Raw genomic sequence first — 26,938 nt, forward strand, 5'->3', positions numbered from 1 at the left:
ATAAAAGAAGAAAATTCCCCAACAACTGTAAATTAAAATACACGGGGAAAGTCTGCACTAGCAAAATAAAACATCTAGCCTGTAGTTTAAATCTAGTCTGTAACAAAGGCTTCAAAATATCAGAATTCAAGCCATGGGCAGTACTTGTTCAGGGCTTACACAGAGTGCAGGAACACTGCTCAGTTCACTCAGTGGTTAGTTTTCCACCCTTACCAACCATTCTGCACAGTTTGGCTGGGGCCTCAAGCCGGTGATATTACCACGGAGAAGACAAATCTGATTTGGGCTTTTGTTGTGTTTTCTTTTTTGAAAGAAGAGGCTTTTCCTGTTTTAAAGCAGAAATAGTATTTTATTGATTTTATTTGATCCTGAAAAATGAAAGAATTACAAAGGTTATGTACAAGTATTTCTGGAAGTAAAAATCTGGGATCTCTTGCCAAGGTTTAACATCTGTGTTTGCTGTCTTAACCACTGATACAATAAATACGATTGTATAAAATCTTGTGCATAGGACTGTCCATTGTCTGTTGAATTGCCTTAATCTTACTTTACAGATGAAAATAATAAAGGCTTAGCTAATTCAACAGTGTGGACGCAAGCTTTCATTCCAGTTCCACCAGCAGATCTCCTTCTCCAACGGTATCGCCAGCTTTGCAGTGCACAGCTTTCACCTGCGGTACAGAAAGAGAAATAATTTCAAACCTTCCTCCATAACACGGTTAAATAAATGGTTTGATTGACGCCGTTTGTATAGAGTATCACACCTGTATGCACAGGCTAAACGGCCACTATGCGACATTCTGACCACCACAGGGATCACAGATGCATGTACATTGGAAGGGCCTCAAGAGGCTGACAGCTTGACCTCCAGTGTTCAGAGTCCAGCTGAGTTTTGAGTATTTCTGAGAATGGAGACTGCCACCACCTCTCCGGTGCTTGGCCAAATCGTGTCCAACTCCATCAAGGTATTTAGGCACCTACCACTAGCTGGTTTTCTTATGACTTAGGTGCTTGAAGACCTGGACATCAGACGGAGATGGCACTTCTTTTAAAAATTAAAAAGCACCTGTCTTTCACCTGTTCGCACTGCCGTTCGTTTACTACTAAAAGTTTAAATCTTTTAAAGGACAGGCTGAGTCTTCAACACATCACGCTTGGATGTTTCAATGAAATATTCCAGTATTTCTTGCGTTGCGGGTTTTAAGTATAACTTAATTTGGGGACTGCAGCCATGAAGTGAGTTTCCCTCAAGCCCCAGACAGCTGGGATAGATTGATTCAAATCTGAATTGGGAACCTTTAATGTAACTGAACCTGGCAAAGGGCTACCACTGTCAAATACATTCAACTACACCTGTAGATGAAGTATATGCTCGCGTGTAGATTCCTGAATTTTAACACACAAGCATCTTCTACTAGTCCTTCGTTTCCTCTATAAAAGGCTGTAATGTGTTTGAATTCCCTTTCAGCACACGGAGCTCCAGAAGACATTTGAAGCCGTATACTAGAGTTTGCTTGCCGTATTAATTCAGCGCTCACACTGACATGCCCAAATCCTCGGTCAAAACCTTGTTCAGCAGTTAGCTGGGTTTAGTCATCTAAACGTTACCCTGGGCTCCTAAAGGAAACCTGCAGCGTACCCGAAATACCAGGCTACTATGGCTACGCCATTGCCCGCGTCCGAGTTTGATGGTCTAAAGCCACATGAGCTGTAAGCGTCCCCCTCACAGCATTGCTCAAGAAACAAAGCTGAAGACGCCGTGAGATGTACAAAAAAGGGCTTTATTTCTAAACCAATAGCTAGGCAGCCTACCCGATTCCCGAGTCTCGATCTTTTAAGACATGAAAGCAGCATGGAAAATATTCTACTCTTTCTTTTCTTTTTCTACAAAGCCAAGGTGCAGCGAACCTTGCAGCTGACCAGTGTCGCGAGCTCTTGCAGCTGTCCCGCAGGAGACAGGAGGCCCCCCAGTTCCTCTCCATTTTTCCCTCGTTTTTAAACCACCTGCAGCTGGAGTAAACTCAAAGTAGATAAAAACAAGCCACTTCTCTCGCAATTACAAACAGGAAGATGGGGTTTGATGCAGCAAAAGAATTCAGCTGGGAATGAAAACGGGAACGTCTTCCAGCTGAAGACAAACGAACTGAGTTTCAAAACACGGCTTCAAAGCATCAAAAAGTGGACTGACAGCCAGTACCAAACATCCCATTCCTGTGGAGTGGCCAAGCTATTTTAGCACTCAGAAAGGGATGAATTCTGTTTAGCAGCTTCATTTCCACACAGCCCAAAACTTTTTTGCTTCTTCAAATTCTTAAAATTCTAAAGAACCAAATAATTTGTTCATTATTAAAATGGAGATGTCAAGGGTCTGTGCATGAATGGCCTATGCACCTTTCAAATGCCACTTTGAAGGATTAATAAGCCAAGCGTGGGTTTTACGTGGCACCTGTACAGAGCGAATGGGAGAGATTTATTATTTGGAGAAGTGCAAGCAGGGTTTTAGGGAACAGGCCCACAGGTTGCGGCACACCTTGGTGGGAAAGGGAAGGTTAAAGTGAAAAATGAAAAGGGGTGGCTGGGAGGGGGAATGGCATTTTAAATGACGAATACTCACTAGTTAAAATCAGTGGGTGCAAAGAGCAGCAATAAGGGGTTAAACAAAAGAAGCAAGGATGAAAAAATAAATGCTAGGAAATACTAATCAAGTGAAAAAATAAATTATATAGGAATTAACGCATGAAAGAAAGTAATAAAGTGGCAATGTTAGAGCAACAGGAGAAGGTACATTCTCCCTCTCTGCAATTTTTTTCCCCTCAAGACCCAATTTTGCACTAGATGTACTGGAAGAGGCAAGCCCTGGGTCCCAGCCTCTGTGACAATTTTAGTGCTGTGCCAAATAAACCTTTCTTGTAAACACACAAACAGTCCTTGGCATAGAGACACGTCCTGAGATCTCAGCAAATCTTGCCAGCAGCTAACCTAGCCTCTGCCCCGGCAAGTCAGGCTCCTTGCTGCCTCCCTCTGGGCTAAGGGATCGCGCATTGGGGGCGGTTTTGTTTTTAATGGCAAAATGGCAGTGCTTCAAGGAGGGCAGAGGGGCTGGTCCCCAGGCAAAGAAAGGGTTAGGACGGGCTAGGAAATACATAATCCAGATCCAGACTCTGCTCTCCTTTTGAAAAGGATGGATCAGGGGCCCGTGTCTAGGGGATGGTTTCGGGCTGTGAATTACAATCTGGCACAGGGATGCTCTGAGGCCCTGATTTAGGGGCTGACAGTGCCCAGACCAGAGGAGGTTTAAGGAATGACCCTGTCATATCAGCTTAACCAGTTCCCTGCACAGAGTGCTGGTTTTGGTACGTCCTGCAGGGCAGGAGGAGAGTCGCAGCTCGGGGGCTGCAACGCTGATCTCCCTAGAAGGCAGATACCACAGCGCACAGCCTTGCAGAGCTTAACGCGGCTGCAGATCTAGGCTTCACGTTTAACAGTCACAGTAATTAAAAAGATTGCTTTTCTCATCTTCCTGCAAAAGCACTTTCTGTGCCTTGTTCCGAGTGGTTTTTTTTTTAAGGTCAAATTGTTTGCCACTAATGAATTAACTGGCAAAGAGATCTCTCTTCTTCAGCTGCTCTCTGGAAATACAGAATTTGGAGAGACGGTCTGCAACACGTTTCAATTCAACTTGTCATTGAAACATCATAGAAAACAAATCATTTAGGAGAAAAAGAGTTATATGAATTTCTGAAGCCAGTAAAACTATTTCCTGCTGTGCTATCTAAGGCTCGGAACTACTTAACAGCATTCACAGCAGATGCAAATGTTAAAAATTAAAGACACCTCACTTCGAAAGACTTACAACAATCAGACTTAATTCTGTAACAACCAGAATCCTCCTCTTTTCCTTTTTAAATTCCATCCTATTTGACAAGTTTCATATGGTTTTAAGTGACCCAAGGTAGCTTACCTTGCCTGTTTTAGCAGCAATCATACTGTTCTGCATTTTCATTGCTTCAATTACACAAATCTCTTGACCTTCGGAAACCTGGTAAAATTAAAGCGGTACACAATGAGGATAGCGGATTTGAAATCTCTAAGTGTGTATGATTTGAAATGCTCTAAGTGTGTATGATTCTTCTGGAAAATAAAGGGATTATTTCATTAAATGCTAAAAAGACTTTCATGGCACAAGTCAAGTCGGCCAGCTGTACGGTCATGACACAAACCGCAATCACAGATCACAGTTGCCTTTGACAGACTGGCAGCAACACAGGGAAAGAGGAATCACCTACTTAAAACCATCAGCCCAGGCAAACCTGAAAGGTTCCTCTCCCATCCCATCCACTCAGCTCCAACCTCTACAGTTCGCATTTCACATCCACCACACTTCAGCATCAATTAAATCCAGAGCAGAATTTACTTCACGCAGTTTTGGCCCGGGAGCCTTTGCTTTGCTTTCCCTGGCGCAGATCCTGTAGCTACCAATGCCGATTCAGAAGCCAAAAGTTTCTTGGCACATGTCCGGGCGGGCAGGGGCTGGAAGCTCCGGCAACAGCCAAGGGGCTGCGCAGAAAGTCACACCTCTGCGCAGCATGGCAGTACCCGGGTGGCAGGCGATGACTGCGGAAGGGAGCACGCCTGCGAGGAGCCATCAACTCTCATCCACGGGGGAGGCATTGCGGAGGCCAAACCATCATTTCCCCCAACAGTGGATCGCTTTTAAATGGAAACATTCAAGTTTTCTCTTTCTACTCGTTTTGCACTCTGCCCAAGGTCACCAGGAACCCACTGGGCTGCTCTGCTGGGCTCCCCGTGCCTCCCAGTCAGATCCTCCCTCCAGCACCTTGGGCCACGCTGGGCAGAGCAAACAGCCGCTCAAGGGGGCCTGCCTGTGCAGGAGGGGAAAAACACGGGGTTCAGAATTTATCCCCCATGTAGCCCAGCGATCAGCCAGTCATCCCATGAAGACGATGTACGCCGGAGAGGGAAGGGCGCCGGGCCCTACTGCCCGTATTTAGGACTTGTGCAGGTACAGCCCGCTGGGGTGCCTGGCTCCCGGTGCCCGCTGCAAGTCTCTTCATTAGGCTCTTTCGCAGATGTAGCCTGCCGTTCAACTCATTATCCCAGCAAATCTGGGATGCTTTCACTCTGATGTCAAAGTTGTTAAAGAAGATAATTTGAGACCCACAGAGGTCTGGTCTACATGTGCTAGTTGCCTCAAAATGTGTTTGTTTATATACATATATACACACACACACATCTGTTTCTCTAAATATACGTAAAATGAATAATACATATTTAAGGACAAGTGTGTACCACTTTGGAGGAATACAGTCTATCAGACAGGTGTGAAGTCAGAGATCAAATGCACATTGCATGAAGTACATTCTGAAAATTTAAACAAGGGTGTGTTTTTCTGAAGCGTGCACTAGCGTTAAGCACTTCCCAGTGCTACTCTTGGCTAAGGTCAACTGTACAGTTTAAGCAGTGCCTGAGAAGCACTGATGTCTGCCTGTGGATTCTGAGCAAGACAGAAGAAAAGACGTTAAAAGTATGTAATGGCTTATACACTGCCAACAGCAGTGTGATGGGCTTTTTGGGGTGAATAAGGAAAGCGTTTGCTGTGGGAACATGGTGCGCTAACCGGATACAGGAGAATAACCAACACCCAACACTTCACCTGCAGAAATTCCATTCCAAGCCTCAGGTGAGCATTTAAGTCATTAGCAGTGTCAAATTCAGTGAAGAGTATCAAAGACTTGTTCTTTGTCCCCAGTTATTTCCCTTCTATTCCATTTCCCTGTCTTTTGTCTCCCTCCTTCCACACCTGCTCTGCCTGTCCCAGCAGCAGCTCTTTCTTTCCTCTCCCTGCTTTTCCTCCTCTTCTCCCTACCTCCCTACTCAGCTCTTCCACCCACTCTGAACCTTCCAGACATTTCTGAGGTTAAGAGAAAGCTATGAAACTGTTTAAACAAAAAAAAGGCAAGAATGTTTGTTGGAGATGTTGGGTTTTTTTTTTCTATAGCGTATTTCAGAAACAAATTTGCCATCCTCCCGTTAAACTCGGCTACCGCAACGCCAAGAACATGGGCCTCTGAAGGTCACCGAGGACTGAGATGCTATGGAGTGCAGAGCTGAATTGAGTGGCCTAGCATCAAGGACACAAGAAGCTCTCCTCTCGAGCCTCAGCGTGATCCAGTTTGCCAAAGCGTATTGTGGCTTCATCACATGGATGGTGCGCAGAATGAACCAGTTTGCAGTTATCTAAACAGGGTTCTGGAAATACATCTACTGGAAAAGCACAGAATGGTCTGTGTAGATCTTAAGTGCCAGGAGACATTAATGGCTGTGGCATGGAAGTGTCCGTGAATCTGAATTTCTCCTCAGTTTAGCCCCTTTCTCAAAAATAAAGGTTTTGTATCTTATATAATGCCTGACGGGTTAATGACCAAGGAAGCTGTTCCTGGGAAAGAAATAACCCACCCAACCCACAAAATACACAGACAAAGTATCCGGTTAACATCCCGTCTTACTAATTTGGAAGGAAGGAGGCACTTGCGGCACGTACCACGTGTGAAAATGCTGTGTCAGTACTTCCAATGATGTGCAATCTGTTGAAAATTACCTTGGTGAAAGTGTCACTTAAGCACAGAAGTTTAATTACTGGTCTTATGTTAAACCTTTACAGCTCTACTCATTGTGTTGCACACTGACAAATCCTAAAATTAGGCACTTGTATCTCCCTTTTCTCTTTTTCGGTCTTTTGGGCATTGTCCAATTTCTTTCATTCCATAATTGCACATATCCTTTTGCCTGTTATTTAGCCTGCAAATAAAAACCGCAGCAATGGGTACGAGTTCTTGCTTTCTAACTTATTTAAGGATTTATCTGGACCATTTTTAATGTTGCATTTTCATCGTACAATTTATTTCTTTCAGTGGATGGGCAACCAATGTTAACCACCATCTTTACATTTCAATTTAGAGAGGTCTCAGTGATGACCCAAATCTGTCAAAACAGGCAAATAAAATCAAACAAAAAAAATCTGATTGATTGGAATCAAGTAAAATAAAAGGGCTCCTTTTCTTAAAAGAAATAAAACTCGGGTATCTTTCTCAGAGGGTTACGCTACAGGAAAATCTACCTTTACGTTGCTCAGAATATCAAAATAAATGAGTGATTAACTGTTAGAGCTGCAGTCTGTATTTTAGTAGTTTATTTCTGCATGGCGCAGTTCAAAGCATCTGCTCAGCTTTGTCCTCCACAGCGTGGAGGAGAAACAAAAAAAGAAAAAGAAAAAAAAAAGAAGGAAAAAAAAAACACCCACTGAAGAGGAGGGTACTTGTTGCTAACAATTCCGATGTGAATTTGGGAACAGTCAATAGCAGCACTGTTTGCATAACTTGGGGACTGCACGGTGGCTGTTATCTCCTCCGGCCAAAAGGTTACACACGGGACAGGGAACTGTCTCCAGTCATTTCCCGACCAAGCAACTCATGACACGAGAAGCAGCCACCCCGAGCCGTTTCCATTGCACCTACAGGAGGACCATAAAGACTAATTGCACTTACAGACAGGTCTCTCAAACTCGGAGCCACAAAAAGACAGCGCGCACCCGAGGGCATCGCTACCACGGGATCTTTGTGAGTGCGGTACCCTTTTCTCAGACTTCTGTGCGTCATCTGATAAAGACTTAATGATTGTGACAGGACGTCTTCAATGTTAGGCTTACAAAATGGTCACAAGCCCCGCCAAGTCTTTCTGATAAACCAAATCAGCGCTGATGTATTTCCCCGCTGTCTAATTGGTGTAAAGTTTGCAGGTCTGAATCGCCTATCCTTTATCCAGCTTGCCGCGTCCCCTCCTTTGACACGGGGTCAGGGTTCACATTCGCATCCGATTATCGAAGTGGCACTCATTAACCGGCAGCCTGCCTCGCACCAAAATGAGTTCCCTGGAAGGGGAACTCGGCCCATTTACTCAGCAGATTTTAGCATTTTAAGGAGGCCTGAATGTCACACAGTATTGCTACGTTTTGAGGAGTTTCAGACATCTCCAGCTGATGATTAATTGTGAGTGATGGGAAATAAAATCCAGTAAAGCCAGCTGCTTGCCATGGTCGGCAAAATTACTATAATGGATATAGGCTGCCAATTTTCCAGTTTTACTGGCAAGTCTTCCAAGTGTAATTAAGGGAAGTTATAAATGATATGGAAATCTATCAAGTCCCATTTATTTTCAGAGGACTCTTTCCCCTGAGACTTTTATCTTCAAGCTTATAGTTTGCTTTGTTGTGCTAATGATTTAAACCACTTCTTATTTCTGATTAAAGCCCCCAATATCCTTCGTAAGAAGTTAGATCCACTTTATTCAGGAGGATTTAAAGAAACAGAAACCTTTTTAAAGTTGTGCTTGTTAGCTGTGCCGAGCTCTCGCTTCCTCTGTGGAGGCATCACAGAGCGTCCTCCATCTTAGGCACCCCACTACCGACTTCTGCTTCAGACAAATTCCGGGGACTGGGAAAGATCTGGTGGGGGGAAGGAGGAAAAAGAGGGAATAAAAAAAAAGTAAAATTAAAAAATCCACCACCAGTGAAACCCCAGCTTTCCTCCAAATCCTAAATCCTCCAAAAACAAAGATCGTGGGTGCTGCCTGAGACACCAGGCATTTAGCGCAGGGTGGTGTTGCTCACTAATGTTGTTTGATTTGGAATAAAAGCATGGAAATGATGTGCAAAGGCCTAAAATTGGAGATGTAAAGGATGACTGCACAGTATTCCATTTCTCAATTTCATCCTTCAGAGCCACAAAATGGGGGTGATACAGTTACTGGATGAGATTTACAGTAACAGCTGTGGTCTTCCCACACAAGGGAGGACCTTCTAATGGGCTAAGGTCTGTTTTGAACAGACGGGGAGTAGCAAAACAAGGTTCCCTATTAAGGGTGTGCGGTAATATTCCTGATAGAGAAAACGAGTAGTGTAGTCAGATTGCTGCAAAAGACCTAAATCTCCTTTGGCAGTTCAAACAAAAAAAACCAAAAAAAACAACCACACACAAACCAAAACAACAAAAAACCAAAAAACCCCACCAAAAATAGCGCTATTTTAGAAAGTGCTAACTGCTGAATAAATGAGAGACATGTAAATGTAAGGGTTTGTTTTTTTCTTAATCTCCTTGCTACGAACTGTAAAGAATGCATAGGAACCAGTGCCAGGGGCATATGGCTTTCTCCCGTGCTGAACGTTCACACAAAAGACAGGTTCATCAGTCATTGGAGTATCTGGAAAAAAAATTAGCTCCTGATGGATGGTATTTAGAGCTTACCTGCTGCTAGTACATTACCAGAGAAACACAGGTTTTGAAACCCACATGACATTAGAAACTGCAGACCATGAAATACCCCACGTGCGAGCGCGCTCGTATAATGTACGCCAGGTTATACAAAATAAGAAATAAGCTATTTAAACCCTCTGCCTAAAATTGGGCCCGCTGCAAGGAACCCTGGGTCAGCCCTACACAGGCCAATTAATGCACAGCATCTGCCGTATAGAAGCCGCGCATGAAGCACTTCCGAATGATTTCAGCAATTAAAAGAAAACTGTTTCCTGCCTGTTCTGACAGCAACTGTTTCAATGCAAGAGTGAGCACCAAATCATTGTGTGCAGCTGAAAAAATTAAGTGTGTCCTCCCCCCCTTTTTTTTTTTAAATCTTGTGAAAAGGGGGTGGGAGGGATGAAGATTTCTTACGGAATCGGATCGTTCTTTTGTTGTCCGACATTCTGTGTTTTTCTGCCAAATTAGACAGAAGGCTCCAAGGGTTTACGGGGCCCGCTGCAGTATCACCTTCTGGTGCACTGTGGCTCCCGAAAAAGATGGATCAATATCGACCCTGCTGATTTGCCTACAAAAGTGAAAAACCCTCAATTACATTTTTAAGGCCATTCTACTTCAAACACAGGTGCTCCGATGCATAACATTTTTAAGGCTCTTGGAGCCAAAGGAAAAAACCAATGACAGCCCTAATCAAATCTAAGATCGTTTTTGCTTAAAAGTGAAGTGAAAATTGGATTTTCGTGATACCTCCTTTCTCAGCTTTGGGGATACACCAGTAAACATCCCTCGCAATTGCCACTGTGCTGCGACTTGTGTCCCTGTTGAGCCTCCTAAGTAAGAGGGGACAACGCAAGACGGTGCCATATGAAACCAAGTTACCCTCTCCTGTAGCCTTCTACAAAATAATTAGAAACATTCATCTTGTTTATGCCTGTGCATAACCACCGAAAGGTGAATTAGGTATGCATTCGCTACCTAAAACCCTTACGAAGACGCTGGGATTTTTGTTTGTTTATTTGTTGTTTAGACTTAGTCCATGCTGGTATCATTCCCGTCCCAGGTTTTTTTCTCTCTGACTTGTTGGTGATCTGGCAGCAAGTGCCCAACAAGAAAACAAATCAAGAGGAATTGGATGAACACAGAACTGAAATTCCTTGGCATTGTCCACTACCATGGAAAATAATTAGTGCAGGTTTTCCCTTCTTTCCAAGTTAACTTTGAAACCAGAGCTACCGAGCTGCAAATACAATTAGCGGCAATTAACAGTACTTGACAAATCGTTATTAAACTTTTTTTGCCACGCTCCTTGAACGCACGAATCCGAAGATAGCACTTCCCAAATTTTGTGACCTCTGACTAACCAAAGGTCAGCGATGTCCCCCCGACAGCAATCAGCGCTGGTCATTGCACTCCCACTTATCCAAAACACGCTTCCCCAGCCGCTTCCGAGATCCCAGCGTGCTGGGGAAGCGATACGCAGAGCGCTCCTGGAGGCCGTTCTTGCGCTACTCAGCTGAAACAAGGCTTAGTTTCCATCACGCCAATCTTTATCAGGCAACTTTTTTAGTAATGGCTACGAAGTTGCTTATTGTTTGAAAGGGCAAAGCACACCAGTTAAAAAAAAATAATAAAAAAAAAATCTATCAATTCTTTTCAAAGGGTGGTAGCATTTTTCCCCACGGAGGAAACTCTAATAATAGTGACTATTTGTACCTCATCATCGGAATAGGGTTTCATTCTTAATAAAAGACAGATCTGTTCAAGGCAAATATAAAAAAATTATATAAATGTTATGAGCAATTACTACAGTTAATGTTTTTTTTTAATGTAACCGCAATTATTACTAGAAACCTCATGTTATAAGAATGGTGAAATATTTGAACGCTTTTACACTTCAAATTTCACAACTGTGAAAATGTTTTCATTTCCTGTTTACCAATAGGTTTCCCCCCCCCAAAAAATATACCCCCAAAAATTATTTCATACACAGAAGCATAAAAACTACATGAGGTTTATGACTACATTTGGGCAAGTTTGCAAACTCCCTTTAACTGAAAAATGCAGTTTACATTTGTTCTGGAATTGCTGAAGAACAAAAGGGAGGAAAGAAGGCAAATGGAAAGAAAAAGGAGAAAGAAAAGAATGAATTAAAAAAAAAGTTCACACACAAGAGAAAAATCTTATTTGAATTTAAGAGTATCTTACTAAATTATTAATACCATGTTCATCTAAACAAAACGTGAAACTGTTACTTAAGCAAATAAATTTTTCATGTTTCTCCTGGTTGTTACTTCTCCATTATAAATCCTACCCAGGATAATTATAAGATAAGAAAGAGAATTTTTTTTTTCCTAAGATTTTGACTGGCAAATATGATTTAAAACATCACACAACTGGCTGATGGCAACAGGTAGCTTTGTAATTCCACCTTTTCTTTCACGAGAATGAACGATGTAGCGAGCAGCAGAATTTAGGAAGCCGTTTTGGTTTTTAGTAGTGAGCATTTCAGCAGTAGAGGTCAAGCAAAACATGTCTTTACCCATAGCAAGAACTTTCCAAGACTTGTGAAATGGAAAGTTGTGGAGAAAGACTTTTTTTTTTTTTTAAACTATTCTTCTAAAGAGTAACAAGATAAATTGAAGCACTGTGCATGCAGCTGAACTGGAAGAGGAATGCAGTTTAAAACATCTTCCTCCGTTGTTTTAAACGTGGAATCGCTGACGGTAATGTGTTTTGCAAGTCATACAACTAAAAAAGCAGCCTTCAAGTTACCCAATTTTGAAATTACTGAGATAATGAGCATATACATTTAACAGCTAAACATCTTGATAGAAAAAAATCACTCCATGCAGTATCAATACCCATGGCTACACTAGCACCAATTTGAAATCATAAGGAATTTTGATATGAGAGAAATATATGGTTTGAATAGTGATAACTTCCAAAACCTGGGGTAATCTTGAATTACTGGGAAGAAGAGAGGAAATTTAGAAATTTAGGTCAAAATAATTAACCGTCCTCTTCTTTTGGCCATAGTCCTACAAAGATTCAGCAGTGCTGGGTGTTTACCCAGAGGTGCTTTCCTTTTACGTTTTTATGGATGGGGGGAATCATTAAAGTGATTTAGGCTACTAGCACAGGTGTTAGCGTATTGACCAAGGTTGGCTTAGTAATGCCACCTGCTCTGCCTAACTTACTTAAAATAGAAAAACAACCAACAGAAACGTGCAGCTAGGAGAAAAACATCATTGCATTTCTGACAGATAGAAAACTGAAAAAGCAAAACCTATGTTCAGTGGTGAAAATATAGCAAAGGCTACAAGGCAATCAGGACAGTTAAGATCTTTTTTTTTTTAGTTGCTGGGGACAGTTCAGACTACCAAAGTCGGAGCTTTGGGAGCACTTTGGGTGGCTCGCTTTAAATGTGGCACGACAGCATTGCTTTACCTGTTCAAGCGTTAGGATCTTGGGCTTTCCCTGCTCCTGCAATTTCAATGCACAGACTCCTCCGTGCACAAAAATCAAGCCAAGCAACTCGTGACGAAGGAGAAATATTTGCAAGCGCCTGCCTATTTCCTGCCCTCTGAGTAAAGCTGCGAATTTGTGCGGCTTTGGTAGTTTTCACGGTGCTGCATTTGTGGTGAGACGAAAACCGCGCGCAGTGCCACGGCCGCGCAGTGCCACGGCCGCGCTCTGGCAGAAGAACACGGCTGTGGGCTAGCAGGGCTGGCTTGCGCTGCCGCCGGCGGCCCCGGAAACAGAGAGAGCTCCTCGCCCGGACTCTCGAAGCCCGGTGGTTTCTCTGACCCTTGGCACCCTGGGGAACCAAAAAGCAACTCTCCCAAAACCGAATTTCACACTCGTCATGAACAACCTACTTAGAAAAGAAACATGCGAACGCCCTCCCCCTCCAAATGGGTATTTCCTATATATAACGTGACTGCGTTATCATGAGGAATGTAAGCTAAATTTAAACCTTCCCTCCCTAGATAATATTAACCTTCTTTCCATACAGCCAAATTTCAAATTGTTTTGTTGCTTATGTTGCTTTCTGCTTCTGAGTGCCTTCATTGTTGTTTCCAGGAATAATTGAGTGACAACTAATTACAGTCTTCCGACCACATGAAGGAAAACAAAGAAAGTAACTAAAAAGCTAAAAAAATTGGCAGCATCACAAGTTCTGCTTCTCCCTAAATGACAAACAGCACTTCCCCACTGCGTTACTAAAATCTATAGATCATCTTACAGACGAAAGAAAATAAATTCCTTGCATATGCAGTATCTTTTGGCAAAAATTAATTGAAAACTGCTTATCAGACCAGCTGGATGGAAGACGCTCACACAATCTTCTATCGGGCTTCATCAGACCAAAGTATTTTTCAGCAACAGCAGCCAAACGAGAACACTACGCTTCAAGGAAAAAACGACGATACGTTGAGTGAGAAAAACCAATGCGGGGATCAGCGTCGCCTTCTCATTTGGCTCCGGACACACGGAGAGGGACTAACAAACACCATATGCTTTACCTGACCGGGCGTGATGCCCTAGAGCTGAACCGCAGGCAATAAACCCGAGTTTGCGAGTGTGGCCGTTCAAAGACGAGATGTCCCTCTCCTGGAGTTTCTTCACTGTTTGTAGAGTTACACCTGGAGGAGGGCTACCGCAGCCCAGCTCCCCGTGCCACTGACCGCACTGAGAGCATCCCTCTGCGAGCACAGCGCTGTCACCGGGACCGCGCTGCGCTGACGCGGTTTCGCACAGATGACAGGTTAGGGGAAAACGACCTCGGAGCAGCTAATGACCAGGCAGCTTTATCGCTAGCGGCCCCAGCAACATCTGAGTGGAAGGATGGACAACTGCCTCGCTCGCTCCCGTTTTTCAGCTGTGCTCTTTTCACACACCATGCAAATTTGAGCTGCCAAACCCAGTTGCAAACACAAAGTAGGAGCTACTTAAATTCCCGTTTCTCAAGCAGACTAGAGAAATCGGACTTTTCCCATGCAGTGCAACAAAAAGGGCTGTATTTTTCGGGGAGCTACGGTTCCCTGCCCGTCATGCCTTGAACAGCTGTAGTGAGCGAGCTGGTTTCTGACGGACAGCCAAGACGTGTAATCTGAATCACACCACCCCAGCGCTGGGAGCTGATGCTACCCCCATCTCGCTCGCTGGCCCGTTTCTTTTTTTAACGTTTTGACACTAGTCCTGAAAAGGAAGGATTGAAGTTAAACCCTCTTCAATAACGCAAATGTGTTTTTGCAATTAAAGCCACACAATTAGCACTGACAAGCTCAGGTCAGCGGAACATAGATTATGCCGTTCAAATGCTCTGCCACTCAATGCCTCCAGCAAAAAACTGCAGGAGAGGAGAAGAGGGGAAAAAAAAATCTCCACACATTATTTAACAACTTACGCTCTGATGCACTGCGCCACTTGTGGATTTGCGGAGGGAGGTTCATTTATTTATTTACTTAAAATCCCTTTGGCTCTGGCCTCCTTCTCCACTGGTTCTATTCCTCCAAGACAACAAGGACTATTCTTCAGGGCAAGAAGGCTGGTAACATCTAGCAGAATTAACTTCTCAAAAAATCTTAAACAAATTAAAAAAGGCTCAAACCCCTTGCCTTAAAAATTATTCCCTTCATTCTTCGCAAAAAAAAGTATTTGCTTAAGATCTCCCTCGCTCAGACGCTCTTACTGCCTAGACACAGAAATCACAGATTTCGCTGTCCGTGCGATGACACAGTGATTAATTTTGATTGCATACTGATGGTTTTAAAGGTATAAACATGTATAGATCACAAACCCAGAAATCTAAGTGTAGAAGCTAAAAGAATTTCTCTCTTGCTAAGTTTTACTCAGCTGTACTTATTTGTTTTCTCAGAAATCTCTATTTCATTAATATGAACATTTGTACCCACAGATCTTCTGCATTAACACAGTGACTCTCCCTTCTCTCTATAAATAAATGGAAATATCCATATATTCTAAAAGCAAAAGTGGCATCACAGCAAAATATAAGCAAACAAATCACTTTACCAGCACAACTGATGACCGTCACATAGTAAGTGCAGTCCTAATTTTGGACTTGAGATCTTTATCCCACTTCTATATCATGTCTCAAGGAAATCTAGGTTTCGCTGCCATAAATTATGAACTCTGCAGCTAAAGCTTTCTGTTTGTATCTAAGTACCACATACATGTTTATGGCATCATTTAACTGACAATGCTGCTTTAAAATTAATCTGCACAACCTGATTCAAATATTCTTGTGTCTGCATCACTCTGTTGCTTTCAATGGTTATGACAGATAAGGGCCCTGACCTTAGAAATAACGTATAATACAAAGTGCTAGAATTTCATATAAAGCTAAGTTCAAGTAGATGTTTATATGTAACTCTAAAACACTGTATTTACATTCGTTTCCAGCTCAATGTGAGGTAAGGAGCACTGGAAATCCCCAGGACAGCAACAGCATGTTCCGTTGCCCTTTTGTACGTCAAGTTTATTCCTTCTGCAGGACGAGAGCATTCCCGTAAGAGATTGGGAATTCCCAGCATGGAATTCCCAATTCAGGAAATTCATGTGTCTTGCGAAATGCTAACACGGGGACTCTTTATTTAAAAAAAAAAAAAAAAAAAAAGGAGGGGGAGAAAGTTAAATAGCTATCCTGTGTCCCTTATGTTTAGCAACATTCTCATTGCTTCAGGGCAGAAAATCAACAATCCCCTCCTGCTAGCACTAACAGCACATATATACTTATGTATATTTACATGCACATATACACACACACAATTTTTTTCCCCACTGTCAAGGCACTTGTGATACAAAAACAAGCTATTTCTTGAGTTTCAGCTGTGGACTTGGACCCAGCTGAAAATTTTCCCTTTAAATCCAGTTTAATTTGAACTGTGCTTCCTTATTAGTTTTTAGAATTCAAATGAAAAGCAGAACACATCCTCCAGCACACTTTATTCGACAGGTGACTTAAGGAAAAAAAAAAAAAAACAACACACACAAAACCACACACAAAAAAACCACCATGAAGCTGTGACCTGTAGTTTCAGTTGCACCAAGGAGAAATTTGTGCGGAATATATAATGAAAATGCAGATATATAGATCACATTTCTTACCGTGTCCCCAGGCTTGACAGAAACTGCCACCACTGCTCCAGGCATGGGAGATCTCAAAATGCTGGAGGTGTCTTCTACTGCTTTCTCTGGCATGTACTTGCTCAGCTCTGCAGCAACCTTCGTCAGTATTTGTAATTTGTACTAAAGAATAGGAAGAGGAATGTTTTAGAAAACGGCACCTTGGTGAATTCCAGTCAATAATCTGCATTATTTTATGGCATGTTTTTATAGACTACATCTGTTATCTGTTCTTCGCAGGAGTGTCTGAAAGTTACTGTTTGAAATCTTTATTCAGAGTTTTGTTTTCAGGATGCAGAAAGAAAAATATGCAATCCCAATCTGCAGCGATGAGCACATAAAAGGAAAGAATCAAGTACAGTAAAGAAATGTCAGATTCATTAAAAAACTGGGGGGAGAGAGGGGAGATACAAATTTAAAAAAAAAAATAGAAATATCCTTATGCTTACTGCACATTATCTTTGGTGGACACAGAATATTGAGGGATTTGTTTCCAGTGCTGTGCTGAACTGGAAACTGACCTTTTGGGAAAGCCTGACAGATTTTTCAATGCCGTGATTGATTTTAAACATGATGTTTACTTTTTAAACATTTATTTTTATCATGTATTTAATGCTTGAAGTTAATAACTTGCTTAGATTTTGCAGTGAAAACATATTAAACAATTTCACTTCCATTTTTTCACGCACAGGCAAAATGATGGAACATTTTGGTTGTACTGAATATATTTTATCTGTAGTAAAAACTGTCCAGCAGCTGTTACGTACTTTAAGAAAAAAAGAATGGTTTCTCTCGTGTGTTTTCTAGGGATTAGAAAAGGAAAAGAACACGATGAACCTCGCGCGTCCGAGAGCACCCCTCTAAACAAAGCCCTTCTGAAAACATCTAAGTAGGCGCACTGATTTCAGCTCCAGGCTCTTCGTTTTCAAAAAACTTGTAATCACTTTGACAGATAATGCACTGCACTTGGCCAGATGGCCTTCACGGATGGAAAAAGCCAGTAGATGGCAGCAGGTCTCTGCGTGAAGCTCCTGCCTCACCAAGGCCAACCCAGCCAAGACCAGCACCCCACTTCATCAATAATTTAAACAAAGGTTTTAATAAGAAGCATTGGATGAACTGCATTTACAAGTCAAATGCATATTTTGCTGATGTAAAGTTCAACACCTTGCTTTGAACAGTATGTTTTCCTCCAAAACAATTAGCTATTGTTTTATTAGCGATAAAATGTCGTTACTTTTCATTTTTACACAGACAGAAAAAATCCGATCTCCTTATGGCGAAGGTAAAGGGGGACTCTACCTTCTGCTTCTGTAGAGAGTAGAACAAGGTATTCAGAAATACATGCAAAAGGTGATGAGTTCTGCAGTGACATCTTTCAAAAGCAGCTTTCAAAGCCAAATTAAAAATACATAACAGAGGATTATCATCCTCCATAAATGGCGCTTGGACACACAAGATTACGTGCAACGAACAGCGCAGCCGTTCAGTTGGAAATACCTGCTTCTCATCAGAAACACAAGCAAACGCTTACGTGAGCCGATCCCCCACCACCACCCCAGTACATGTCATAAAATGCCACAACAACATTCCCGGAAGCTGTAAGGGGCACCCAAAGATTTGAGAACCCACTCCCAAACGCGTGCCTTGGTTACCACTGATGCGGCACGGGGAAACCAGCACCATTTTGTATGCAAAAAGCTGCTGTAACTCCAAGCCTCCCGCAGGCATCATCACGACAGTTAAGGCTGTGGCACTCACGTTTTCCAACCCAAAATACAGCTCGGTGTGCAAGCAACTACGTTCAATGCCGCGTGCAGTTTCTTTTTCTAGGCGTGCGCGTGTGCGCTCGCTTGCACGTATGCTGTAGGGAGAGCGGAGGTGATGCCTATAGGCGATTTGATGACATAAGTTGCAAATAGAATTGCAGCAGTGTGACAAGTCAAATAATAACATCTTATGCATGTTTCTTTACTCTCAAGTGTCTGTTTTGCAATCAAGACATACAAGTGTCTGCCAGTTTCTGAAGGATATGATCCTTAAGTGAAATTACTGTGCAAATAAAAGCTTTTTACTCCTATTAAAATTCATCTGAGTCATAAGTGGCAAGGAAAAAAAGCTTGCAGAGTGTATTCTGCTGTCAATCTAATAAACATTCTGTGCAGAGGGACTATTTATCAAAGATAAATTGTACTTAAAAGTCCTTCATTAAATCTATGGGGGGGAATATAATTACACCAAATTGCACAGTTTCAGTATCCATGGTTAGTGCCTTCTTTGTACTCAGAGTTTGAAAATAAAGAAAAAAAAAAAAAACACTGAAATAAGTTAGGTTTGTGGTCTGTATTGCTGCCTCTTGTAAGAGACAATTTTGATATGATTTCAAAGGATTAGGTGTAGATGCCATTTAGTTTTTTAAGCCACATATAACACTTCCGAGCTGCCCAATTTCAAAATTTTGACTTGAAGTGAAAGCTAGACCTTCCGCATCCACCCGGGTTACAGTAGTTTGCGGGGACTGAAATACAGAATTCCCTATGCGCTCCACAACGCACAGCAGTGGGGGAAAAACCATTTTCCTCAGCATGCTGCACTTTAAAAGCTCGGTTCTCCACACCAAGTTAAAATATCCTTACCAAACATTGTTTTTACTATCTTTATAATTTTCATATCTTTTAGATTCCTTTCTCTGCAGGACTCCTGCTTTGCTTGGAGTGAGATGTAAGAGTCAGTACACTCAAAGCTTTAAAACGCAGGTCTTTGTTATTGATGAGCTGTTCCTTTTCCTTTTGTATTTGTTTATTGTTCTTTAGTCCGTTTGGGGGATAAGCAAGTTACTGTAATCAAAAAGTAAAAAATAACAACAGTAAACTTCTGGGGAAAGGCCTTTTTTTGGCACAGTTGGTTCACAAATGACCTTTCAGAATATGAAAAGACAAAGCCGCAAAGAAAGGTTCCTTCTTTAATATTGCCTTTGATGTATTTCTGCTGCTGGCCGGACCCCACTAAATACCCGCATCCGTGTCCCTCTATAACACTGCTGCTCATCTGCCGGGGATGAGTTGTGCAGGGCTCTGGTCACCTAACCCAGAAGCAGCCTGCTGCTCAGCGGCGAGAGCCACGAGGCTCTCTGGAAGACCACGTCAAAGAACGCCTGCCAGTGCCACGATGACAAAGACAGTTAAGAATATACCCCATTTTTTCATTACTTGACTAATTCAGCTGCTACACCTTTGATTTAGCGAGGACAAGGCTGAACATACGAAGCGGACGTTTCAATATGCTAGTAATGGAGTGCGGATGAGGTTCAGGTTTTTTTCCTCTATCCTCACAAGGAGGAGGAGGAGTTGGGAGAAAGAAGGGGTGTAAATTGGGGGGGCTGTAAAGTTTGGGTTATAAATGGAGACCAGAAGGTTTCCACTGGTCTAAACCAGAAGAAACATCTGTTGGGAGTCATAAATAGGTTGCGGGTGGACTCTCAGAGGCAAGGAAATCTGGTAGCCATCAGATCTCTGCTGATGAGTAGTTGTCACCGGCCACTGCTCCACTCTGCAGGGCTTCAAAGCCCGATTCTGCCAGCCAAAGCAAAGTTAATAAAGAGGAACCCGAAAAGAGCCATGCAGCTTTTGATGGCATAGAAAACAGGTGTTTCTTTGCCACAAGACTGTTGGAGTCCACCATCAGTAGACCAAAATTATAGTAGGGAAAAGTGATGTTACTTAATAGTTTTCTAAGGGTAACAGTATCCTGTCCTACCTCGCCCACTAAATGAATTGGACGTTTATGTAACACAAAAATACCTCTTACAACCAAATCTGCATGACAAAAAAGAAGAAAACAAAAAGATGTAATAACAGCAGTACAAAGGAGTAGGACACACACACACTGAAAATTATACCTTGGGGTTTGTGGAGGGTTTTTTGTAGATACAGGCCATACTGATCCCCCCAAGTCAGTAGACAAGAAGTAGACCAGTTGCTAGAAAAAAGGTGGCCAAGGCACATCTGACCCCATCTTTGCTTAAAAACAAGTTCTGCAGTTTGCACAGATGTGGTTCCCTTGCTGTGTACAACAGAATATTGTAAACCTTCAGTAAAACGCTCAAAACTGCACTCTCTTGCATCTCACATTAGTTTATTAAATATGATCTTCCCTGTACACCTGAAACTCGTGTCCCCAGAAGCTGTAAATGTTCAGACTCCATTGGAGATTTTATAGAGCAATCTAATGTATCACTACCCATATGTTACTCACAGCAGCGTTTGGACTGCTGACCAGATGTGGATTTTCAGTACGCTTTACCTAAATGTTCAACCATGTTTTCCAAATGTCTGTCATTTTTGTGGTCAGAAGGGTGAAAATCTTACGTAGCTCAGATTTCAGCAGAGAAATGGTCTGCTGTGCGTCTTTGTTATTTTCACCAACCTTACAGTCTCATTTTTCGAATCAGTGCAATTTATTAACTGTGGTCACACAATTTCTCTTTAACACTCCTAATCTGCGTCACTTAACTGTTGTCACCTGCGGTTTGACTGTCATAGATTCACAAGTTGTATGTTACTCAGTGTTCGCTCAAAGCAACACTAGGCAATGTTGCAGCGCTGAACACAGTGAACACCCTGCCTTTTTTTTATTAACCATTATACATTTTAACATAGTGATCATAGCCATGCTTAGATTTCCACCATGGCATCTAAGCAGGAAAACAAGATATCCATTCGGTATTACCTGAAGGCGTCAGGCACCACCTTTTTTTCCCCGAGTCAAGGATTTTTTACTCAACAAGGAGATAAATGACATTTTGCAAATCACGGAGACTTTTTTCCGAGCTCCGAGTTCTAGAGCTAATTTACTTCCACAGAGTGGTGGGGAGGGCTGGCGTTAACACCTGCACAACATAACGGCACCTTTAGTCGAATGGAGGAGCAAACAGCGTGCTACAGAGACAGTTTAAAAAAAAAAAAGAGAGAGAGAGATACATGCCAGAAACCAGAACAGCCACAAAAATCATGAGCCTTTAGTAGCAGCAAAAGGGAAAGAAAAGAAGAGAGAAGCCTCACCACCATACAGCACATGCTCCAGCAGCAGAAACTTAATTAGAATTGTAATTCAGCCACATTTCCCACTTTCCGTTCCTCGCGCGGTACATCATTAACACCCTAGAGAAAAACCTAACAAGGGTTAAAAAGCCACGCAAAAATATACTCCCTCCACTTCAGGCTAAGGCTGCAGCGGCAGAACCAGAGCGGCAGGGACGGGAAGCTCGGGAGGGACGCCCTGCCCCCGGCGCCAGCCGGCAGCCGAGCCGGGAGCCGGGAGCCGGCTGCAGCTGCCGGAGCCGCCTGTTACCGCACGATGCTCTGACAACTCCATCAGCGCAGTCTCAAGGTAGCTGTCAATCAGGATGCATCATTTAATACAACAGCACACTAAGGATTTTCTCCTGCAAGCCACATGACAGCCTATCTACAGCTCTATTTATATATCAGCGCCCAGTTGTGTTTACAACGCGGTTGTAATTAGAAGAGATGCAACAGGCAGCGATATTATTCGGATTTCCATTTTGCCATGCTGCCACGTAAAGTGCGATCCTTGCTTCACAGAGTCATGGTAAATGACAAAAGCGCTATTTTCTTCAGTCTCTGTGCTCAGACAGCACTTCATTTGCAGCTATCTATAATTAGATTAATGGTGTAGTGCCGTACAAAGCAGACCCACTTCACATCAGATAGCATATGAATTAGGACAAACACTTATTTCAATTCCAGGCAGAGAAAGCAGTGACTGGGGTATTTAGCATACCCTTTATGGTGGAATGAGATGTTAATTGTGTACCATTACCTCTAAACTGCTTGCTTGTTGTATAAATCACTGTGCTAATTGATGCAGAGATAGAAACGTAGCCACAGGCAAGAAAGCAACGGAATGAGAGCTGAAGATGGTGGATAAAGGATTATCGAGGAAAACCATATGGAGATGAGGTTCCTTTGAAACCTGCCCACAAGCAATACTGCTATGAACTACATACAGGGGGAAAAGTGCTGCACTGATGCCTAAGAAAAAAATGTATCTATTTTACATCGTCGTTTCAGAACAGAATCTTAGTAGTGAATCCGAGCCAAGCAGAAAAGCCAAGAACGAGCGTGTGTAATGAACCTCAACACGCGCTTCCAAAAGACAAGCAGCAGGCTAAGCATGCCCTGGGACTAGTCACCACACTGCCCGGATTTGGGGGCCTGAGTTAACAAGTAACACTTGCAAACTATCCAGAGCAGATGTTCCCCTGACCCATCTGCAGACTAGAAATGCAGGTTCTAAGCAGAAACTGTGTCTGTGCTTTAAAAAAAAAAACCTATCAAAAAAACACACCACACAAAAAAAAAACCCCAAGACATTCAAGTGGCTACTGGTAAGTTAAACGTCGTAATAAGGAGGAAGAAGGGAAGCAGCTTTACACACCTGTAGTAACAGCTACACATATTCCAGCCCATGCACATACAGAGACAAGAAAATCCCTGAAAAACCCCCTCCACATACTGCAGAGGCAGGAGAGGAGAATCTCTGGGATGGAATGAGTAGCTGTGGCAGCACCAGGACGAAGGAGCCCTGCTTTCTCACAGAGGGGCTTTGTAGTTGCTTGTCACCTCTAAAACAGCATTATAGCCACAGGGGCATTCGTAACTGCCCTCCCCAGTGGAGAGTCTCTTGCCTTAAATAAACCGTGAGTTGGCCCAAACCCTCTGCCCACACTCCGCACCACACAGAGTTCCAGCTTCTTCCTCCAGATGGACACCTTTTATTCACAAAATGGGTCAGACCGTAACGCTTTTTAGGACCCTTTTGCCTCTGCTACATTTGGCTGAAGTTGATCAATTGAGTCAGAGTTACTGGGGAGCTGGGGACAAGCAGACATGGCGGACATCCAGCGTGTGTGCCTGAGCCTTGGGCTCCTGGCAAAGGTGGCTAAACACAGCATTACAAAAGGAAGATGGGGGTCTGGAGCACAAGTCTTAAGAGGAGCGGCTGAGGGAACTGGAGTTGTTCAGTCTGGAGAAGAGGAGGCTGAGGGGAGACCTCATCGCTCTCTACAACTACCTGAAAGGGGGTTGTTGTGAGGTGGGTGTTGGTCTCTTCTCCCAAGTAACTAGTGATAGTATGAGAGGAAATGGCCTCTAGTTGTGCCAGGGGAGGTTTAGATTGGATATTAGGAAAAATTTCTTTATTGAGAGAGTGGTCAAACATTGGAACAGGCTGCCCAGGGAGGTGGTGGAGTCCCCATCACTGCAGGTGCTCAAAAAAAGTGTGGATGTGGTGCTTAGGGACATGGTTTAGTGGGCATGGTGGTGCTGGGTTGATGGTTGGACTTGACGATCTTAAAGACCTTTTCCAACCCTAATGATTATCTGATTAGAGGATGAGCTACAATACCATCTTGAGCACCACGTTCAAGCCAACTGGGTGACATGCTCACCTTTGAGCTGTGCTTCTTCCCCTACAGACACTGCAAACCTGTTTGGAATAACTATTCTGCAGGAGAGTGGCCCTAGCATACATGCCGGAGCCAACGGCACTGCGCTCTAAATCATTTAAATCTGCCCCCAAGTTATTATATAAACTTTTTTCTTCAGCTCCCTGTTCAGAAAACTTGTTTGAACTTACATGCAGCTAAGACTTAGCTTCATACTATAATCACTAACAAAATGCCAAGACAAAATGCTAGCAACTAAAATACTACTCGGTGTTCTAAGAAAATATATTCCCCTCACAACACGATACCTAAGAGCAAATGCTGACTTTCAGCCACGAGCTCTAAGATCTTAGCACGGTGAAATAAACTTCTGAAAAATACAAGGTATCTTCCCCTTGAGTGTTCAGTCTCCACTATCCTTCAGCGTTTGATACTGCCTTAGCTTAAAAGAGCAAAGAGAATGCATTATAGCTACGAAATATCTCACTGTCCTAAGGTTCATAAAAAGAGTGAGATCCGGCGTTTTCCAACCTTGTTTTTAATTTTCTTTTGGAACTACTCGTTTTTCCTACATATGGCAGCTAATTGTTACTTGGGGGGAGGGGGGGGGTAAAGTGCTCAGTAGTGTTTATTAACCTCAGTTCCCAAAGAAATACACATCACAAATACATATGTATGTGTGTATTCATGTATATAAGGGAGGGCTTAGGGGTGGACAGTTGCCTGTTACAAACAAGCAGTACTAATGTACAAATTACTGCTTGCTGCAGAGTGAAGTGCATACAGAAGAGAATCACGTATTGGTTGACGAAGTGCTTCAATTACTTTGAGAGGAACCTTTAAATTATTTCCAACACAATACACCAAACAGGAGTAAGTAGAGTGATTTTAAAGACCGCATTCTCTGTTTTGAAATGACAGTAGAGTTCAACAGTTTAGATTTTGGTCACCAGACATAAAAAGCCTGTGGATTATGCTCCTTTATCACCAAAGCTTACAACTTTAAGGAAAAACTAGCTATACCTGGCCAGCCAAAGGGACCTATGAAATTGAAACAAATGGCAGTGGAAAAAAAACCCCTGTGCTGACTACTTTGAAATAACACCTCCCAAGTGTGTGGCTAGTTGACATAAATGGAAACGCATTGAGGAAAAGAGCTGTGAAGCTGTGTAACAGTTCTGTTCCTAATCATTAATCACTTTTTTTAGACCATTTAAACTAGCCCATTAGAGCCTGCAGCAAAATGCCAACACTCCCATCACTTGCATGTCAGCAGTGCTGGTGTTAACAGGAGAAAATATATGGTTTCTATGACGGTGCCCCAGTTCTACAGCATTTGCTACCTTTAATTGAAAAAGGCAGTTAAACACAAGGTAAATCATTCAGTTAGCTAAGCTGTTTAATAACACATAATTGATAACGTCAATATGTTACAGTGACATAATGCATCACTTTCATCACTCTTATGCTTCAAATACTGTCAACTTATACTTCAAACATTTACTTTATATCTGCTATTTAATGAAAAACCCAGGGAGAACACCTTGAGTACCACATGTGGAACATAACATACGACACACAACACTGCCTCAACCCATCTGCGGGTTGGTTAGAAACAGGTTCCTGACACAACACTTGCAACTTTCTGAAAATGGTCATGTCACTAGCAGCTTGGGTTTTGTCTCAAAATCCCAAGAAACTCTACTGGAATAATAACTATTTCTCCAATAATATCTGTTGAAAAAGAACATGAAAAGTTCTGCGCAAGAAAAAACAGCTACTCGTTTTTTGAAATGTGTCCTGGAGGCTTTTGCTTAACTTTTCACATGCAACCAGGCCAACAATAGCCATCAGGACTTGTTCTTAGTACAAGACAAAACACATGCCTAAGCCTTTACAAAATTAACCCCATCAAATATAGAATATGCTCTGAAGTAAGAAAAAATGTATCCTATCAGCTATGTACAGTGTGGTTAAACATGACTAACCCCATTGTACAGCACAGTTGTTTTTAACGTATTAATAAAAAATACAGTTCAATTTATAAAATAATTTGTGTTTTCTTTTGTAATATAAATTGTTATATACAATAAATTTGTATATAATTTTGTAAATACTTGTAATTTTGTAATTTGTAATTTTTTGTAATTACAAAATTACTGGGCAAGAACATTTGTCCTGTATATTATATAACAGAAACGTAACCACAGACAAGAACTGTGGCATTTTCTCTTTGTCATGTATCAGAGAACAAGCAAATGGTTGCACAATGGGACTTTTTTCCCACCCCTCCCCCCTAACCAATCAACCAAAAATATACACAAAACCCCCAACTTTTAGTGACCACTGTTACAGGATGCGTGCAGGAAAAGGTGATGGAGCAGGCTCAGTGGTAGCACGCAAAACAAAGTGTGCTGTCACTTTGAACCTCTGGTACCTACATGCAACTGTAGTATTTGTTTGCCCTGAGATTCTGATCACATCATAAGTGTGTAATCGTAAGTGTGTAATGATTATTCTGAAAGGCTCATTATTCTGAAAATAAAAATATGCTGCTTCATAAGTAGCCACGTGGCCTCCTCCTGTTCTCATAATCAGAACGTAGCTGTAGTTAGTGGTCATGATCTCACTGCAACCAAGTCCTCAAACATCTTTCAGAGAGAAGTTTGGTTCAACTGTCCTGGAGTCAACCTTCTGAGGAGAAGAGTTACGCAGATGTCCAACCAATAAAGGTTGCAATGAACTGCTTTGCCACAGGTGACTACCAAGTTGTCTGTATGTCTTGCTAAGGTAACTTGTTAGAGTGATGGATCCTCACAACAGTAAAAAGCAAGTCCATTGAGAATGAACTGCGCAAGGCTCACAAAAGCAACCTGTAGAGCTTGGTTTGACTAGAGAACTGGGTGATGTATATTAGGTTAATGACTTATAAAAAGGGAAAAGCCAATAAATATGTGTAAAACCATAGTACCAATTATATAGCAACCCAACA

General features: G+C 42.4%; 1 protein-coding gene across 1 annotated transcript in view; it reads right to left on the minus strand.

The window, feature by feature from the left end:
- Positions 1-602: 602 nt before the first annotated feature.
- Positions 603-26,938, minus strand: part of PCCA (propionyl-CoA carboxylase subunit alpha) — a gene marked incomplete at its 3' end in the record, with an annotated part of 301,448 nt that continues 275,112 nt past the window's right edge. Inside the window, exons 22-24 of the mRNA XM_082013979.1 lie at positions 16,461-16,601; positions 3,962-4,039; positions 603-671 (exon numbers count right to left, since the gene is read on the minus strand). Coding sequence (XP_081870105.1) covers positions 603-671; positions 3,962-4,039; positions 16,461-16,601 — 288 coding nt within the window. The remainder of the gene's footprint in view (positions 672-3,961; positions 4,040-16,460; positions 16,602-26,938) is intronic.

Source organism: Phaethon aethereus (assembly GCF_964289735.1).
Source record: "Phaethon aethereus genome assembly, chromosome: 1".
NCBI lineage: Eukaryota > Metazoa > Chordata > Aves > Phaethontiformes > Phaethontidae > Phaethon > Phaethon aethereus.